At 41.4% G+C, this 20,870-nt stretch overlaps 1 protein-coding gene across 4 annotated transcripts in view; it reads left to right on the forward strand.

The window, feature by feature from the left end:
* Positions 1-4,040: 4,040 nt before the first annotated feature.
* slco4a1 (solute carrier organic anion transporter family, member 4A1) overlaps positions 4,041-20,870 on the forward strand; it is a 27,111-nt gene continuing 10,281 nt past the window's right edge. Inside the window, exons 1-6 of one of the 4 annotated variants that reach the window (XM_019257019.2) lie at positions 16,215-16,343; positions 17,285-17,324; positions 17,457-18,488; positions 19,947-20,037; positions 20,121-20,242; positions 20,381-20,492. In XM_019257019.2, the coding sequence (XP_019112564.2) occupies positions 17,642-18,488; positions 19,947-20,037; positions 20,121-20,242; positions 20,381-20,492 (1,172 nt within the window). In that variant the 5' untranslated portion in view covers positions 16,215-16,343; positions 17,285-17,324; positions 17,457-17,641. Of the gene's footprint in view, positions 4,385-15,282; positions 15,318-16,212; positions 16,344-17,284; positions 17,325-17,456; positions 18,489-19,946; positions 20,038-20,120; positions 20,243-20,380; positions 20,493-20,870 lie in introns of those variants that run through there. The other 3 variants (XM_019257016.2, XM_019257020.2, XM_019257017.2) reach the window with 3 other exon arrangements.

Genomic DNA, 20,870 nt, shown 5'->3' on the forward strand with positions numbered 1-20,870 from the left:
AAAAACAACGTAAGAGCAGTGTAACGTAAGTAATGTAATTTTAAGTGCAGCATTATATGTCGTTAATAATGGTCGCCGCACTTAATTTAACACAATGAAGTGTTAGCACACTTTAAAGGCTAGGCTAATCTGAGAGTGCAGCATTATGCGTTAGCATAATCTATCATCAATAATTAGTATGTGCATATATTCCCCATATTTCTATTATGTGGCATTTACTGTACAGTTGAAGGAGTGATGCTGACTGTGAGTATTTGTGTCAGTTGAATATAATGTCAGCTAAATAAAAACACTGTGAACTACTTACAGCCTCATACCTAATGTTAGAGAACTTTTTAATAAGATGAAAATGCAAAGTTTTATTTCCTGCATCAAAACGTCAAATGCACAAACAATAGACTACCCTCCTCATAGAACAGCTTTCAAATGGGAATTTATTTAGCCTATTTGTAGTCCAGGACAACTTGTATTTCACTGGTAGAATGTATATGTTTATGGACATATTGACTCAACTCAAAGGACTTCTGTTCAGTGAGTGACTCAGAAAGACTTGAGTCTGTAAAAGGATCCACAGCTAGCACCGAGAAACAAAATACTATGAACTCTTTGTAATTTCCATAATTTTTCCTTTAGCTTCTTGATTTTCCAAAGCTTTTTAAAATGTGTATGTATAAAAAAAAATCCTGTATCAGTTGTTTAAATTCTCATTCTCTAAAGCAAATCAGATTTTATTTGTATAGCCCAAATTCACAAAGTACATTTGCCTCTGAGGGCTTTACAATCTGTACAGGGAGTGACACCCTCTGTCCTTAGACCCTCGGTTCGAGTGAGGAAAAACTTGCCCACAAAAACCCTTTAACAGGGAAAAAAGGTGGAAGAAACCTCAGGAAGAGCCACAGAGGAGGGATCCCTCTCCCAAGATGGACAGACGTGCAATAGATGTCACGTGTACAGAACAAATCAGTTCAGTCCTATAGCAGCATAAATAAGGTATGACCTGAGCCAGCCACTATAAGTGCCATCAAAAATGAAAGTCTTAAGTCTACTCTTAAGGTGATGACCGTGTCTGCCTCCCGAACCCAAAATGTTGTTTGTTCCACTGAAGAGGAGCTTGATAGCTGAAAGCTTTGGCTCCCAATCCAGTCCCTGTAGTCACTCTTTCTGCAGTTAAGACAGTCAGACAAAGAACAGGTTGATGTCAGGCCGGAACTCAAACAGGACTCAGAAGCTGAGGTGTCAATGAGCAGCTTTATTTGGAGACAACAAAACCTCTCGACAGAGTGATATAACACAAAAAGGCTATGGAAACCTAACCTAACAGATATCTCCCAGATGGGAGAACTAGGCCAAAACTCAAGTAAACAAAAAACACTCTTTCGAGGCAGAAACAAGAACTCACGAACATACACATTGTGACTATGATCAAGACTTTGGAGCTGGCTTGGGTGCACGAACATAAGACGAAACACTTACAAACAAAGGGAGACACAGAACCTATATAGACACATACAGATGGGTAATGGGGAACAGGTGGAGACAATCAGGAATCATGGCAACAGGTGACACACAAGGGAAGGGCAGGTGATCTGAAACGAGAGGGCAGGTAAATTTAAAAATAAAACAGGAAGTCAAAAGACAAAAACAAGAACACCAACATATCACTTCGTTGTGACAGTTGAATCTTCTGTGTGAGAACTTACATCTTACTTAAGAGTCTTCAATCTAACAAGTTTTTTAGATTTTCCCAGAGCCCCCTTATATTACCTTAATGTACCCCTACACACCATGTAAACTGGGAAACACAGGTTCAACAAAATCAGTGTTCTTAGCATTTTCCCCAAAAAATCTCATTTGCTTCCCCTTTCCAAAATGCCCATCTGTCACCCTTTCCTCCACAGTGTTGTTTCTTCGACTGTACCTACATTTAGGAAGCACAACATATTTTCTGGTACCTGATTTATATAGCTAAATGACATTGTTGTGGGTTTAACTGGATAAGACTGTAACAATTCTGACAAAGGCTGCATTGTGGCTGTGTCATCGATCTAATTCAGTTTTGATGTATATTAATCTAGTTCTGAGCAAAAAGGCCTACACAATACTGACTCTGTATGTCATTTTTACTGTAGACTATTTCATATTTCACAGAGAAATTTCCCCTATAATCGGAGTAAATACAGGAAATATTACAGGCTGCATAGTTAAAAGCAGGTTATTTTAAACTGTTAAGGTCATGGCCAAGCCACAAAGCTACACATCAGTCATAGTGGCAACTTTTCTGTGGGCTGCTGTTTCAGCTGTACTCATCAGCTCAGGATTGGTTCAGAGCTGATAGCACCACAGGAGCTGAACACCAATGGACAAGAGAATCGCCTCTCAATTCTGTGACTCGTATGTATGGGGGGTGATTAATGCCACACTCGAGAAACATAATGAGACTGAGGTAGACAATGCTATTAGTTTTTGTGATTTGGGCCTTCAGCCAAACCTCATTGGACTTTATTTTAACCAACAGTTGAGAACATTGTAAATGGTGGGAGAACGATTTTTGACCTTATCTTTTTAGTGCATCTATATAAAATCCTGAATCTAACTTAAGCAAAGTTACACTAAGTAAAATGTTATCTAGCATTCAATTGAAATCTGTTCAAGATGGAGCTCATTTTACAGACTCAGTTAATCTGCATATTATGTTAATGCATGTTTTGTGCATAAAACTAATAGTACATTGTACATCATAGTACATTTTTACTTCGTTTTTGCAACTAAGAATGTGGAAACTAAAGCACAACTGTGCTTGGAGCCAAATGTAAATGCCAGCATGCTAACAATCACATATTGACAATATCCTCTCTCCCTTGCATGGCCCAATATTCATTTTGTTAGCTTACTATCATTTGCTAATAACCACGTTAACACAAATGTCTTTACTTTTGCTGGTACTCAAACTGGGGTAAAGTTAAATCTGAACTTCATGGTGGTGTACTTACAGTAGTACGATAGCACTTAGTAATACCATAATTAGACATTTCACTTAAAACTACAAAGGGTATTTGTCTTCCTTATCATTTTCAGGTATCAGATTGTTAATACAAGTACTGTCACATTTAGTTATAATTTATTGGTTTACTTCTGGGGTTTTTTGTCACTTACCATACCCACCATGTGGTCTAGGGACAAGAGGAGCATGTGTCCCAACCACTAATACCCTGGCTGACATAATAAGTGATGTCACTGGATTAGTCCAAGTGTTTTGGGGTAAAGAGAAGTTAGTTTAGGAGTTATTTAGGTTAATTTGTGATCTAATCTATGTATGGTTGCAGTGTAGGTTGTAACAAAACAGGTAAAAGTGTTTTAGGTGTAGCTATGTTCACGTGACAGTTAGTTAATGTCATTTGCGTTATTATAATGAGTTTCAACCTAGTTAACAGTTTAGTTATTATTTTTGGTTTTGTACATATTTTTTGTTTTTTCAAGTTGCTGTGATAAATGCAAACTTTATTACCATATTACACTCACTGCATAAGATACGTCAGTGTTCAGTGTATGTTTAAAGCTCTGTTAGTGGCCTGATTAACACTAAAAGCAGCTTTATCTGGTATAGGTGCTGAAGATGTCGCGCGCCCTCACGTAGATTGCCGCCTGGGATCGGTCTATCCCCCGCCCCCCTTGCCAACCAAGTGATCTCCCCCTCGGGGGGCGCCCACTCCGCTAACTTGATGAGCGGTATAGAAAATTGGCAAGTTTTTTTTTCTTTTTTTCGGGTGCTCGTGCACATCTTACGGAGACTGTGCCCTGGGCGGTCGCCCACATTGCCCATAGCTAAAACCGGCCCTGGTCATCACAGTCATTTAAATAAAAGTCCAGCCGTAAAACGACTGTTTGAGCTTGCTTCAGAACACTGAGGACAGCAGTATTCTTTAAATCCAATCCATTATTTGCAAAAGTAGCTCAACATGGGTGAAGACAGTCAAGATAGCTGGATAAAAAACTGATGCAGCTCATGCTGCTACCACTAGAATCTGTGGAGAGAAACTGAGAGTATAGCGAAGAGATGTGAAACCATCAGAGACTTACAAAATCAATTCTATAAAAATTGCTATTAAAATTATTATTGATTCTTTCTTTCTTACTTTCTTTCTTTTTATTTATTTATTTATTTTTTGTTCATATAGTGTGCGCCTCCCTGTCTGTGGCGGCACTATTCACCCTCCATACCGAAGCGCGCATACAGCCGTTCCAAAGCGCTCGCTCCATAAAAGAAGGGCGCTAACCAGGAGCGGTACAATTATTTCTAACACACGTGCAGCCTTTTCCGCACCACACAGCACGGATGACGGGACATGATGAGAGAAGAAGCGGACTAATAAACGTGTTTTTGAAGGTAAGCCTGTTTCCTTCACGTGTTACTCTGGGTGTTCCTGGTCACGGATGCTGCTCAGCATCAGCAGCATGGATGTCCATACCCACTTGTCCAAAGCTGTTATGGTTGCCTGAAATATATTTACAGTGTAGCATGTTTACGGATCAGGGGCGGATCACAGAGACGCTGCTCCTCTTCATCATGTGCACGCTGCTTCAGAATAAACAAAAGGTCTGTTCATCATGGCAGCATCTGGTTGCAGTAATCCTTCACACGGTGCTCTCTCTCTCTCTAATCCACGTTCTGTCATGCACACTGCGCTGTGGACTGCAACTGATGGAGAGTCCGCAGTATCATCCAATTCAAAATAAAAGCTACAGCAGGCCTGTGTCACGATTATTGTGGATAATGGGTCCATATGTTCAGTGCAGTCACCTCTATGAAAATACATGCATAGACAATAATGGGCGGAAACCAAAGGTATCATTTGGTTTCATTGTGTCTGCCACGTGCCTTTGATTTGTTTGCTCGTCAGATATACAGCATCCCTCCCTGTGTGTCAGAGGAGGGGGTCCCCAAAGGATGTGGTTTCCATGGGAGGGGATACTCTGTGGAAACATACCCTAATGATGTGATCATGTTTCCCCTCCATCTTCAGCAGACACTCTGCTGAGTATCTTTGTCCTCAGCCAGCAGCACTCATCTTGCATTAGTCTCTTTGTGTTGCATCATCTTTCTGAGATCATGTGTGAACCTCTGACAGGAGCCAAAAGCGGCATTTGTGGTTTCTTACGCGTCGCCTGCAATGTTGCTTTGTTCCCTGTCAGATCAGTCTTGACTGCTGCTACAGTCACACACCCTCACCTGCGCACTGAGCATGCGTTATGGGCCGGTGTGATCCCAGAGGGGGGATTTGGGGATTCCCAAACTGCGAAATGAGGAACAATCATAATAACCCTAAGGATTTATATTCAGAATAGGTAGATATATTTGTTAGATTTATGAATCCTATTAATTAAGTATTCAATATGATCACTGTTATTGATATAGAACAACATTAGTACAGTGAAGAAAGAATGATTTTGATGTGACATGTTTGTTATGAATAATAATACTACCCAATATTTAAATGACTGTTAGATTAGATATACTTTATTCATCCCACCGTGGGGAAATTCACTTGTGACAGCAGCAAGATATAGGAACAAAAGTAGAGGAGGCCAAAACAAAAAAGAGACACAATAAACAGACAGAAATATCTAAACTACACAATGACCACGAAAAAGTAATCAACCTTCAAAAACAGACAAGCACTGAGGATAAGTGTGGCATGATATATAAAGAGTATTGTAGTCACCATAGTGTAAGTGATCTTGCAAAGACGTGACCATAATATAAATAGCATTACAAAAGTAAGTGACCATGATATAAATAAGAACTGCAAGGTATAAATGGAATAAAATAGAAAACAAAAATTGCAATGAACATGAACAGGAGATGACAACAATCAGGTGGTGCAGGTGTTGTACAGTCTGACAGCAGCAGGGATGAAGGACCTGTGAACCTCTCCTTCTTACACCGTTGGTGTAGCAGTCTGCTGCTGAAGGAGCTGCTCAGAGACCCCACAGTGTCATGTAGGGGGTGAGAGGTGTTGTCCATGATGGATGTGAGCTCGGCTAACATCCTCCTCTCACCCACCTCCTCTGTGGAGTCCAGTTTCTCACCCAGAAGAGGATGTTGGTTAGGGAAGTTGAGAAGAGAAAAGGAGAGAGTGAGTCAAGAGACGAGAGTAAACGTGGGACTGACTTTTAGTGGTTGGTGAGAGCTTGGTGAAATAAAAGGCTGAAAGACAGACGCAGAGCTGGGCTGACTGCTGTTGGACTAGTCGGTAATATTAGCTGCTGCTGGGTCTGCTGTTGTTTGGCTTTTAGCAAACCCTAACCCTAACCCTGTTGGTTGTCTTCTCTACAGTCAGCCTGTTTTCAGCAACAGTCATTTAATCTTATCTGGCATTCCAGTGCTAGAATCAAGTTACCCACCTGCACACAAAGGTGCTCTACTGTTTTATCTCAGTGATATCAGCCTCACTGTTTGTTCTAATGCATACGAGCTCTCTGAGGTTACTGCTAATACAAACAGAACATTCACTTCTGCTTCACATTCAACACATTCAGCTACAACATGACCAACAACTATGACTGAAAATATTCTGTTTCTTTTTGACCTCCTTCATATTTTATATCAATCTGTTACCATGTACACGTGGTGTCGCAGTCTATATTGCGTTTGCCTTTTTGTTTCCTCGAGACATTCAGTACATAATGTTCTCTGAGCTTTACACGTTATTTATTAGCCATTGATTTATAACCATTATGTAGCCACACACATACACATAGTGTGACAACATCTCTGCTCAGCAACCATGTACCACAAGGCCCCAGGGTAGTTAGTGACAGTTGTTACAGTGTCACAAGGTTACTGGTGTAAAAAAAAAGACTACATTTAGTGGGTTAACTTTGAACTATTGCACATGAAGATGGTCACTTTAATACATTATTACTTCTGTCCCAGTCTACTAATAGTGCTAGAGCTTGTAAGTTCACAGTGCTGAGGAAGAAGATGTACACCCGACCACTCATTCATATTCTTTGTCCATCACTTTCTGATATCTCTGCTGCATCTGCTGAAACCAGTGACAGTATAAAGAATGGACAGAGCATGAGTGACGTCACCCATGGGTTTCCAAAGTGTGCCGGCCGCCTCCCTTGTAAATCTAAATATCAGCCAAGACATGGATCATTGGTAGACCTGAGGCGAGCTGAATGACGCCTGAGTACTCAAATAAGCCATCTGTAATGGTACTTACCTGTCAATCAAAGTGACCATGCTCTTAATTATGCACGACTTGATGCTTTATTGTCTACTGAACAGGTGAGTTGTATATAAATTCACCCCCAGTGCAGTTGTCCTGAACGTGGAAATTAGCTATAGAGACCAAAACAGTTTTTTGTACCAGCCTGTCTGCTGTGAAGTTGGATATTGTAACATGGGGACTTATGGAGATTGCTTGAGGAATTACAGTTTTAGTACTTCTGCATAGGGTTCATTTCCCAGCAACAGAGGTGGAAAGATGGTTTGTTACTTCTGGACAGATGGCAAACTAAGCTAACTGTCTCATGCATTTTCACATTTAATGGACAATATGAGCGGTATCAATCAATCCTCTCATCTTTTCCTGAAATATCAAACTATTTCTCTTAAGTATCTAAATGCTGCAGCATTCTTCCAGCACGTATGTGTTTGGGGTGGGGCACAGAGGCAGCTGCCAGATAGGAATGGTGATAAAGGCAAGTCATTGGTGCTCATCATGTGACTGTTGTGCGTAATTGTGAGGGATTTATAAGAATGGGTGTGAGTGTATGACCAACTGTAGTGCTTTCACAGGATATATCTCTTTCTAGTCTTCCGACCACTCAAAGCTCTTTTACACTACATATCTCATTCACACATATTAATACACTGATGGCATTGGCTGCCATGTAAGGTGCCAACTCATCAGTTTGAAGAGCTAACCATTCATACACATTCAAACACCGATGGCACAGCCTTCAGAAGCAATTTGGGGTTTAGTATATTGCCCAAGGACACTTTGACATGCAGACTGGAGGAGCCGGGGATCGAACCGCTGCTCCACTATAAAGTCTGTGTCTGTGTGAGGGCTGTCGGAACAATGACTCAGCATTTCCCATTAGAGACAGATCAGTCATAGGCCCCGACTTCACCTCTCTGTTTTCTTACATCTTAACATAGCTGCAACAAACTGTTAACTGATGCTGACTGATGCATGTGGCAGTGTTTCATCTGTCAACAAAGGTGTTTTACTGCACTGATTTGAATCAGAGTATTGCACAATATAAAAATCACAGTATGTATCTAATGTGGAACATCCGATTTTTTTTTAATGACAGCACCGTTCTGTCACCGTGGTGATAAGCATTATGCAGAACTAATCCAGTTTAATTTGAAGAGATTGTCTGACCCAGTTCACAGAAGCAGATGGGGCCAGAGAAGGATAACTGACTCACCAATCCTCCAATGTAGTGTTGTGCACTAAAGTGGCAGCTGAGTTATTTAAGCCATAAAATCACCTATAATATGTTAACAGCATTAGTCTTTATCTGCATTGTGTTTTTTCTGCTGTCAGCTACTCATGGCTGTCTAGGATAGGCAACAGTTATTTCTTCTTCTGACTAACTAATCAGGGACTGTATGAACAATTCAAAACCCTCTGGCACAAAATCATACACCCAAAACTTCTACACCTTTCACTCTTCTCTGTCCTGTCCTTTTTTACGGGGGACTCACACAGGGGCTCCGACCTCTGCCCGGCGTCAATTCACACCGGGCATGTGGCGGCAGCGTGACGGCAGCGTAGCCAGCCAGCCGTATTCATGCAAGATCACGCGAGAATCCTGAACGTACGTGAGACCCCACAATAAACTGTGTATAAAGGAAACAACAACAAGAAACAGCTGACTTTGCTTCTCCGATGTGGAAGAGATTATAAAAATGATCTGTTGTGTTATAAATGATTGTGTGTTGTTCCACAATTAGTCTCTCATCGTTCATGTTGAGACCCTTTGATCGATGGACTGCTCACCTGGTGCCACGGGTCATGACGTAACGTTGATGTGAAGTTGTGCAGCGCAGAGAGTCGCTGCTGGGACGCTGCTGAGACGTTCCAGGGTCTCACACATTAAATAAACAATATTATACATTCCTGATCAAATATATGGCATACTGGCTCTGTTCCAGCTGAATTTGTAGTTATGGGTAAATTGAAAATATCAATGGGATTTTAAATAAAATTGTTTTATTTCTTCTTCTTTTTTTTGCCTTTTTTAAGCTTTTATTTGACAGAGACAGCTGAAGAGTGACAGGAATGTAGGGAAAGAGATGGGGGAATGACATGCAGCAAAGCAGAAGTTGTTTTATTTCTGGAACAGAATTTAGACATTCTGGTTGTGAAGAAATCTCTGAGTTTCCGTTAATGAATGATGCCCGACTCTCCTACATCTACTGTGATAATAATAATAATAATTTGAGCACAGTTCCTCATTTCAGCTTACTTGAGGTTGGTTTCAGTGTCAGCTCGCACACCACTTGTGACTCACTGAATAGATATAGAAACTTCAGTTTCGTAATGACAAACAGTAGCATTTTTTTTAAAAAGTCAAGTTCCTGGAAATGTTTTCTTTACTGACTCCCCCACATCCTCCCTTCAAATTATTAAACAAGTACAGAATCTGATGGACTGTGTATTTTTTTTAATTATATTATAATTTAGAAAATATAATTATATATAATAATAATAATAATAATAATAATAATAATAATAATAATAATAAATGTTATCTATATGTTTTTTTTTTTGGATACTCAAAGACATTTTACATCAAAAACATCAAAGCAGCAAAACATAAAACAAAAGGTGTGTTATTGTCAGAGATTTGAATGTTGGAAGTGTTGGAAGGTCAGTACAGTCACGGATGTGTTTGGGGAGAGAGTTCCAGAGGGAGCGGGGAGCTACAGAGAACCCTCTGTCAAGGCCCCAGGTTCGGTGCTTGGTCCTGGGTGGTGGAGTCAGGGGGTTAGCATCACAGGAACGGAGGCTGCAGGATGGATTGTGGCGATGGAGCAAGTGAGTTAGGTAGGGCCTGGTTATGGAGGGCTTTGTGTGTGAGGAGGAGGATTTTGAAGTGGAGGTGCTGTGGGACTGGGAGCCAGTGGAGGTTCTGGATGACGAGTAATGTGGTCATGATTGCGGGTATGGGTGTGCAGACGAGCAGCGGGGTTTTGGATGTACTGGAGTTTACAAGTATTGAATGGTGTACCTTGGCAGATGCTGTTGAAGTAGTTGATTCTGGAGGTGATGGGCGGAGTCGGGCAATGTTCTTAAGGTGAAATAAGAGAGTTCTGGTGATTTGGTTTATGTGATGTTGAAAGGAGATGTTATTGTCAACTACTGTGATGGGACAGAGACACGGTGGAGGTGTCAGTGGTGAAACTGTGAGTGGTTTTGGTGAGGGATTTGGGGCAGATGATAATCACGTCTGATTTGTCACAGTTGAGTTTGAGGAAGTTGGCATGCATGGCGATCGATTTGGTGGAGATGTAGTGTTGGATGTCAAATGATGTTGCCAATGGAAGCATGTAGTGGATGAAGACGAGAGGACCAAGCACTGAATCCTGGGGGATGCCTTGGAACAGAGGAGTGGTGGAGGTGGATCACAACAGGTAAAAATTAGTTAGATTAGATGATAGTGAATTGGTTTGCTCTAAGAGTTTGGAACATACAGTAAGGACATAGCAAAGCTACCAGCTTCAGAGGACTATTGAACCAGACAATCTGATGTGGTGAGCCATAAATCAAGAGACAAAAAACCTTATTAGTAAGTAAATAGAGTCAGGCCTTCAGTGATGTGGACACCAAGGTACAAAGGTACTTGAAGCTTTCCACTCTCTCTAAGTACCCGTTGAAATTAAGGGTCATAGTTTCTCCTCTGCTTCTTCCCAAAGACCACTATCATCCCTCTTAAAGCTAAATTCCACCAGGCATGGATGCAAAGTGTTGCATATGCCCTGCAGCGTCAATGTTTTCTAGTCAGTGTTTCTAGTCAATGTTTGTAACCCCACCAGAAATGTCCCAGAAGCAGCGCTCCACTTTGCTCCGTGGACACAGTTGATATATTTTTGATAAATGCTGTGAGCAGCCGTGTAAATAAGCACAAAGCAGATCGAGTTGACTGGAAGTCACACACAAACGGCATTGAGATTTTCAAGATAAAACACTATGTGCAAACTTCCAATCATAGCAACAGAGAAAATGGAAACAAATTAACTACAGAAGCGCATAAAACAGGGAAGTTAATCCATCATATGTTCATTTAGAGAACTTACCAAAACAGCATCGGCACATGATGGAGTGGGATTCTGCCATTTAATTGTGCTGATGTTTCGGGGAAGTTGTTGTCTTCATACCAGTGGTTCAGGTTTTCTACTTCCTTCTGACAGGACTTTTTTTTATTGTTGTGAGTGAACAGGCCTACCAGCAGACATGACAATGATGTTGGAGTCAAAAATGGCTTCACAATCGTGTGTCCGCCCACCCTTGCCACCTTGGGTCTGTTCATGAGGAAGTCAAGGATCCACATGCACAGTGAGGTGTTTCATCCCAGGTCCTTGAGTTTTGTGACCAGCCTTGAGGGAACTATAGTGTTAATTGTTGAACTGTAGTCAATGAACAGCAATCTCACATAGCTCCTTTTCTTGTCCAGGTGCATGTTCACATGCAGAGAAGATGATAGAGATGCTTCATTGCCATAGAGGTGAGGGGTAAAATAGCAGTGCTGTCTGTTGCCTGTGGGACTAGTTGATGTTTGCTCTCTAAACTGCAGCCAAGCAGAAGACCATTATTGGGTCAGTGCCTACTTTGTCCCATCCCATTAGTTCCCCACAGTAACACTGGGGCCCTGGAGGGTTGAATTACCCTGACTACTAGAAGATGGGCGACAATTGTTGTGAGGACTGGAGCTGGATAGAACAGCAACAGATGTATTATATCATGTAACTCTTGGATGGATTGTCACAAAGGTTTGTGCAGATATCATGGGAGCCCAAGTGCACAAGTTCATGTCATGGTACTGACACTGGTGTTGGATCATCCCTTTGGTGAAGCTGACAAACACAACACAGAAAGTCTTCCCTCCTCTAACATTATCTCATGAACTGCTTCTTATAAACTTACATGTGTCATTTTGTTGTGTCAACTTCATTTCATATATTCCAGCCACGAATCACTGTGACTTCAAGGAAAGAAAGGGCAGATGAAGCAAACACAAGAGCAGCATGTTAAGTTTGGTCTGTAAGACCTGGGGAAATAAAGGATCTAAGAGGGAATAACTAGAAAAACAGCAGATGCACCGTGTATTGCAATGGGAGGAAGTTATGAAGCAGTGTGACAGTACTGGCTAAACCAGAGACACCAGTAGTCATGGAAACAGGTGGTATGAAAAACTACAATACTACAATGTTCATATATAGAGCAGATGGGGATGATGTAAAGTTTGTGGGTCCTTTGTGTGAACTGAGGCAGTCCAGAAATGCACAGGCCCATCCAGAAACAGTAAAACTTTTTCTCTAGTTTGAGTGAGGTCAAGTGCTTCAGTAAACTGACAACCCCCGTCTACTATATTCATGTGCAACAATGACAGTATGGAACAACTGTTCAAATGTACAATTAACCCAAATAACTGCACAAAGTTTGTGTAATTCAAGGAGAAATTAAGCAAATTATTTTCTCTGAATATTTCATCATAGAGGGTTGGTTGCTTTAACTGCATTAAATTACACTTCTATTTTTCTAATGCAAGACTTGTCTGTTTAGTCAAAGCTGAGTTATAGGTCTAAGTTCTTTTTATAAAAGGTTTTCTTATCCCTCTATTGTAGATTTGGCAACCCCACATGGGGGTCATGACTCACAAGGTGGGAACGACTGTTCTGGAATTCAAGCTTCTATGTAGTCTCTATATCAATGAATGGATAAAATGGTAGAAAATTAGTCAGAAATCCAACATCACAAGCCCACACTGAAATGAATGAAGCTGACCATATATTCCTGCAGTAAAGGAAAAAAAGATGAGGAGCTTTCAGGCTGCTATCAAGGCTGTAATTATTTTCTCTCCTACAAACAATGATCAAATAGTACAAATTATGACCAAATAAAATGATATTTTTATTTGTAGGAATTTTTTTTTAAGTGCTTTCTTTACAGAAACTCTCAAACAGTTTGTGTTCTCTTATAAAAAGTGCAACTTACATGGTCATCTTAAACAACAACACACATGACAAATATCTCCTTTCTTTAGAAACAATCTCACAAGTAAACTGGTGTTAACTGGTGTAATGTGCAGTTTTTGCTTATGAGGTGGCGTAACATTACTTTGCTTCTCACTGTGGTGGCGGCTAATATGCTGCTGCATGTTGCTCATGTTGCCGCTATATATTTGCAGTCTCTTGCAATATTTACATGCTGTTTTTGTCTGTCCGTTTCTCACTGGTTGTATTTGTGTATATAGTGAATCCAAAATGTTGCCACACAGGTGATTTCTGAAAGCTGATTTCTACCGTCGCCATGTCTTCCCTCGTTCTGTGCTCCGTACCTACGTAGTGACGTAAGTCACGTGACTTGACGTCTGACGCTGAACAAATGAATCACCAACCAGTGACTTTATTTTTAAGATAACGTAACCTATTTCTAATTTTAAAAAGAAGAAAAAGAACATATCCTACTTCTTTTGCATTCGCGAAGAATCACGACTCATTTTTTCTGTCAACCGGTGCGAGTCGTCACGCATTTGTACCGATTTTTAATCATGTCACGATGCATCGTTACATCCCTAGTGTTCGCTTTTCTACTGCAAGGTTCAAAGAGTTCCTGGAATTAGACCAGCACTCGGTTCAAACAAGGTTGTCACAGTTGACTCATTGAACCACAGCTCCACTCTCACATAATGCTCAATACTACAGTTTCAACAAAACAATATTCTGCCACAGTAAATATTGTTTTCTTTCCAGTGACTTGATTGTAGTGGCATAGCCGTGTGTTTGAACATCAGTGTTTTTGAGCGAGAATGACAGTTCAGTTTGAGACTTCATTTAAGTCTGTTGCTTCTTAGATGTGTAATAACCACATGGGAGGCTTCCTCTTGATACTTCAAAAGCCTTTGTTTACCACAGAGGAAGACAATCTCCAGTCCAAAGCAAATACGTTTCTGCTGTGAAGATGAAGGACCCAGTAGGTAGGGCAGAACCCATTGCTTATTAATATTACAACTCATTGCTCTGATCTCACTTTGAAAATAGAAATGAAAAGGCAAGATAGAGAATTAGATAGGAATGAAATAAGACAAAAATAACCCGTGAGAACTTTCCATTTCTGGCTTTGTTTGATTCAGAAGCAGTCAGGGATAGAAAAACAAACAGTGGGACAGAAGGGATTTACCTCAGCTCACCTCATTGTTAACAGTGCCCTGGTTCAACTTCCAAGACACTCCCACCTCTGGTCATCTCATCATCACCTGATAATGATCCATGACTCCCCCTCACCCTGCCTCTCATGCCATGTAAAGCTTTGTACTTGATACGAATTCACATCAGACCACAGGATGTGAAAGAACTTCATTTGATCATCCATCGACTTTCAGTTAAACATATTAAGATTTGGGCTGGATATTGAGCTCTGGCTTCTTGAGTGATCGGCTGAAAAGACAACAGCATGGCTGGATAGTCCTACTTTCTGTTTGCTTGTCAGAACCTCCTCGTATTCAGTACTCAGTGATGTTCATGCAGAATAATAAGATGGGATAGTGTGCCACCAACCACCAGTGCTAATATTTATTAAAAGGAGGAGCAGTGAGAGCATTGCATTGAACATAGGTCTTAATAAATAAATATGAGATTCCACAAGATGTAGTCTGTTCTTAAATCTGCAGTGGATACTCCTGTACCTCTTGTCAGATGGCAGCAGGGTGAGCAGGTGAACACGGTGTTGTCTTTTACTATCCTTTGGGCTCTGGCACCAATATCATTGTTTGGCAGGTGTTACCAATGCTGTTCTTGGCCATGCACAAAACATGTTAATAGCAGAAACTGTATAAAACATGGACATAGTCTCCATGATGTCACCCACAGATTGCAGACGAGCCGTTCTGAAGCTCAGTGTGGTGGCTCTGGTTGCTGCCATCTTGGCAGTCCTGCCTCTGCTGGCTACCCATTAATTCAAAAATGGGCAAAGAGGTGGAGTTTGGTGGAGCTAAGGAGGGCTGAATGAAGCCATGATGTCACCTACCTGTCAATCAAGGCCTAACTTTAAGCCTTAATATAATTTGAACAGGTGAGTTCTATAAAAAATAAATTATTTCTGTTTATTTCTGCTGAGAAGTTGGACAATTTAATATGGAGGCTTATGGAGACTGATTCATCCTGCAGCCAACCTCAAGTGACCGTTTAGGGAAGTGCAGGTTTTGGCACCTGGTGGTGTTAGTCTCCTACTTTAAAGCTGAGTTATCGCTCTAAAGTCTTTCCATAATGAGAAATCTGACCCTTATCTTAGCCACAAAGGTCATCAACAAAATCTCCCAGAAACATCTCATTATAGAGATACAGAAACCTTTTGAAGAAAGTCATTAAAATAACATACAATAAAATAACACAGCTGCAAAATAAGTAAACTGCAGTCAGTTGTGGAGGCTTTTGAGTTGTTTAAAGGTAGTTTTGACAGAACTGTGCTGAGTACCAGAATGTAATGAGTAATGTAACTAAACTAAACTAATTAAAACTTCCAAGAAGGAGGCATGCCTATCCTAAAATACATTTTAATATATGTACTCATTTGTGGCATCTCAGTATTATAAGCTAATGTTACACATTTTATAAAGTCAGCAGGCTGTTATCTTCCCTTTTTTCTATGATTTCCCATCTTGTAGAATCCAAAATGCTTCCACACGTTACCTCCTAGAAGGTTTGGCGGCATTTTTATCTGCCCAGCCTGGCTCACTAGTCTTATCTAGTTTCTTTTTTTTTTTTTTTTCTAACTTTGCAGTGTTAAGTGTGAAAAGACAGAGGCCCAAATAAACAATACAGTTCACCTGCAGTAGGAGGCAGCAAAGCCTCAGTGCACTCCCAGTGATCACTCTTCTCTCAGGTGGATTATTTGGACTGCCTACAGTCAGAAGGGGCGTGTGAATGTGCTGATGTGCGGCTTCAGCGCTGGACTATAAGAGGCTTTGAGAGACAGTTTTAGGATCTAGCATGGACACCTCTCTCTGATACTCTGTGTTTACTTTAGCTCTAGTCTAAGTTTTTCATTCACCACACTCTTTAATGCCACAAAACCTGTTGGTCATTAGCAGGAATGAAGGTAGGAGACTAAACAGAGTAACTTGTAATTTGATTTATTTGTATATATTTTGAGCTTTGTGATTGTTTTTCACTGTGATATTTATTCATATTATTTTATTTCCTAAACCTGCTGTTAATGTGTTTTCTGTTGTTGTAAGTACAGTAACATGCTTTAAACAATGATGAATGTCCATAAAATAGAAATATTTTGTTAGGGTGTAAGTTGGGTCATAATATCATGTGGGTTACCATGTTCATTTAAAGTGTTTCCATGTGTCAAAATAGATTTGAAATGTATTTTATTCTGTTTGAAATGTTTCTCTCAACAGTAACCAGTCACATGACATGTTGAGCACCTGCACTTTGTTTATCAGCTAACATGTTTTGCTCATGCAAATCATTTCATGGGGAAGTTTTTTCCTTTTTCTACTTCTGTCACCTTTAAACACAGTAGTTAACTACGATGAAATGTTAATGTAACATTGTGTGAGAAGAACATTTGCATAGACAAACATGATTGCTATTGAAGTATAACAGTCTCAGAGAAGAAGGTGTTACCACGCTGTTCCCCTCTCACATACTGGTGTCTGTTAAGGTCAGTGTAGATAAATTAACCAACTTATGTTAGCAATAATGAACCATAGTTTGAAGGCAGACAGTGCAGATGAGTCCATGTCCATGCTTTAATCTGCAACAATGAGTCAAATAAGCATGCATAAAGTGGTCTTAATGTGTTTAATATATGAGTGTGTTTTGCAGTAGAAATGGGGATACTATGTCTCCAGCTGAACTAATTAGTCAAGTGAAATTTTGTCATACGAGAGCTAGATCTGCACAATGTTTTTTTTTTTGGGAGGGGCGGGCTTGAGAAGCTTGCTGAACTTAAGTTCAGTCCATTCTCTTGGCTTCACTGTAGTCTGATTTAACATTAATATCAGTGTATGTGTGTGTTCATATCAGGCAGCAGCCAATTGAACATCAAAATTCTGACGTCTTTGATGTGAGGATCTCATCATTGTACCTGGTCCTTTATTAAGATGTTTATGCATCATGCAACTATTAAAAGCTACCTTTTTAGAAGTGATTAGTATTGTACTGATTCATGTATTCTCTCTCTCTTTGCCCTCCATAGGATGCAATTATTCAGCGTCAGTATGAAGCAGTCTTAAGAAGAGCCTTAACAAATACTCAACACTGTGGACACATGGAGTCCACAAGCCAAGAATAAATCATTCCAGAGACAAGTCCGAGAGAGTGCTGACCACAACAAATTCACCTTGAGCTATAAACACTGTAATCACGCCCCTCAGAGGGGAGATGCCAGTCTTGCTTAATGCCGACGCCTCCTTCAGCTCCAAGCAGGAGCTCTTGGACCTGCAGGATTGCCCTCTCGGTGGAGGTCCCTCTCTGGACACACCCAGTCCCCCTGAGTCCCAGATAGGTAGTCCAGTAGGCTCAGGCCCCAGAAGCCCTGGCAGCCCTGGAATTGATGGCCCCATGCGGCCATGCATTTTCACTGGAGCTTCCACACTCCCAGGGCAGCTTTATGGGGTGGAACCAAAACCCCATGCAGAGACTCCCATGGGGCTAAAGCTGATCTCCACTGACTCAGATCAACTATGTGGCTGGGGGGCTCTGACGCCCAAAGCTATCCAAGTTTTCAACACCCCTCATTGGGTGCTCTTTTTCCTTTGCATGGCCTCTTTCTTCCAGGGGATGATAATCAATGGCTTCATTAACACAGTGGTCACCTCCATCGAGAGGCGTTTTGACCTACGCAGCTACCAGGCCGGCCTGATCGCCAGCTCCTATGACATCGCCGCCTGCGTCTGCCTGGCCTTCGTCAGCTACTTCGGGGGGACAGGACACAAGCCTCGCTGGCTGGGATGGGGAGTACTGATCATGGCATTAGGTTCTTTAGTGTTTGCCTTGCCTCACTTCACCACACCTCCCTACCAGGTCAGTCTGCCTGAACAAACAGGAATGTGCTCTGCGAACCGTACCAGTCCGTGCCGGGACAAGGAGGGCGGAGGATTGTCCAGCTATCGTTTCGTCTTCATGCTGGGACAGTTTCTACATGGTGTGGGTGCTACGCCCCTCTACACTTTAGGGGTCACATACCTGGATGAGAACGTCAAGTCCAATTATGCACCTGTTTATATTGGTGAGTCATATCAGTAATTCATTCGTAAAGCATGTTGCTGTTATATGAGTATATGAGTGTATGCTGTGCTGTGTATGTCTTTCTGTCACAAAGTGTGATGCAGATTTGCAGGTAGTGCTGGCAGGCCTGGACATGTAGGCCTTATCAATCTCACATTCTGTTAGGCCAGATTCACACCAAATCTGCTTCTGAGGCAAAAACACAGTGTGGAGTATGTAGCTGTGCAAGGAAAAGAAACCAGAGCCAATGGAGCTAATTAGGTTAGGATAATTTGACAAGATTTTAGTTATAATTTAGATTTTTACTCTGATTAGAATTGGGAATGTATAATAAAATACCCAATTCTGCTGCATAGGTAGTGCCAGTGTCAGTATCACTCATCATCAATATATTCACTTTTTTTCTCATAATATTACAACTTCATTCATGTGATATGTAAATATAATTGTTTTAGTTTCTGAGTTTTGACAACACAGTATATTCAGTCAGCCAAGACAAGACAAGCCGACGCATAAACATACAAAAACACCAGTGGTCGGTCTTGCTGCAGATAGATGAGCTTAGTCATTACCTCATGTCAGGCTGTGAGAAGCATAGTGTCAAGATAAACTTATCACCTCAGATCCAGTGTGTGAAGATAACGCTAACGTTAAAATGTGCTGAATTTAACCACAGTGAAACAATCAGGAAATTTTATTTAGCTGATTAATGGGTTTGTTGAGGCCAATGTTATTGTCTCTGTCTCTCTCTGTCTCTGTCTCTCTCTCTCTCTCAAACTATCGGATACATATCAAACTAACTTATTGGAAGCTATGAAACTGATTTTTTCTGTCTGCATGTTAATTGTTTGGAAAGTTCTTTGCAAAGGATAATGACCAGTAGACTTTGGAAAACCTGTTTGTTAAGTTACAATACTGGTTGCATCATTTCCCTCTTTCCCTTTGTTTTTATTGTTTCATCAACATGTTTTATGTAATGGATTAGTTACTGTATGTAACTGCTGTGACACTTTCCCTCTAGAATCAAATAAAGAACCTGCATTATGTGTCTCTGTAATGAGCAATGTAATTAGCACGCACAATTGGATCACACACACACAAACGCACACACACACACATGCATGTAGTCAGCAAAGCTGCTGGATCTCTCTTTAACTGTCACATCCAACTACTCATGCTTTACCATTTACAGAGATCAAGTGCCAGCGGTCTCAGACTCATATCACCACGCAGCTTCAGCATCCAGCAGACACTGTGAAAATGAATAGTGGAAAAACCGTGCCTTGTCACCTGACAAGGAGCACTGTGTGTATTGCACTTGAGGAAACGCTTTCACAACACAGAGCACAGTAGCGGAACAATGGGGTAGTTTAAACCTGTAGGACAGGAAGCAGACGGTCACTGTTCTGACACACCCGTGTCGTGGCTCTGTGTCTCTGATCTGTGTCTCTCTCCACAGGGGTCTTCTACACTGCAGCCATTGTGGGACCAGCAGCAGGCTACCTGCTGGGAGGATACTTCCTCAACATTTACACTGAAATCCACCTGACGTGAGTCTGCTGCTTCGATGATAATAGAATAAACATGACAGACTGTGGCATAATGGATGGTGTGTGTGTGTGTGTGGTCACAGGACAGAGCTGACTCCAGAGAACCCTCTGTGGGTCGGGGCTTGGTGGATCGGCTTCCTTGCAGGAGGAGCAGCAGCTCTACTGATAGCATTCCCCATCCTAGGTTATCCACAACAGCTCCCAGGTACCTCTCCTGTCCACTGTGCACATACACACACACTCGCTCTTACAACAGGAAGAAAGTGGAGAGCAGTAACATATCCTTTTTATTTGTAACCGATGCAGACTCACTCATTTGCTCTTTCTCTGCCTCTGTCTGCAGGCTCTAAGGAGTACGTGGCCATGCGGGTTTCTGAGGCTCACCAGCTGAAGGACGGAAGCCACACGACAGCCTCGGACCCTCAGTTTGGCAAATCAGTCAAAGACATGCCGAGGTAGCAGAGCCAGTCCTGAAGAGTTCCTCATACCTATTTTTTGAGCCATGTTAACAATTTGCCATTGCCACACAGTCACACACAGCTGGCACTACGACTACAACCCTCCTCCTTCAAATGAATTTACTCCATCTGAACAGACCTATATATCACAGAATGAGGTTTAAACAAGCAATATTTGGGGGGCGGTCGGTAGCATAGTGGGTTAAGCGGCCGCCCCGTGTGTGAAGTCTATAGTCCTCGCTGCATCTGGCCCCGGTTCGAATCCCGCATCGGACGGCCATTTACTGCGTGTGACTCCCCCTTTCTCTGCTTCCTGTCTATCTTCAGCTGTACTACCATAAAAGGCCAAAAAAATAATCTTAAAAAAAAAAAAAA

Source organism: Larimichthys crocea, chromosome XV (genome assembly GCF_000972845.2).
Source record: "Larimichthys crocea isolate SSNF chromosome XV, L_crocea_2.0, whole genome shotgun sequence".
NCBI classification, from domain to species: Eukaryota; Metazoa; Chordata; class Actinopteri; family Sciaenidae; genus Larimichthys; species Larimichthys crocea.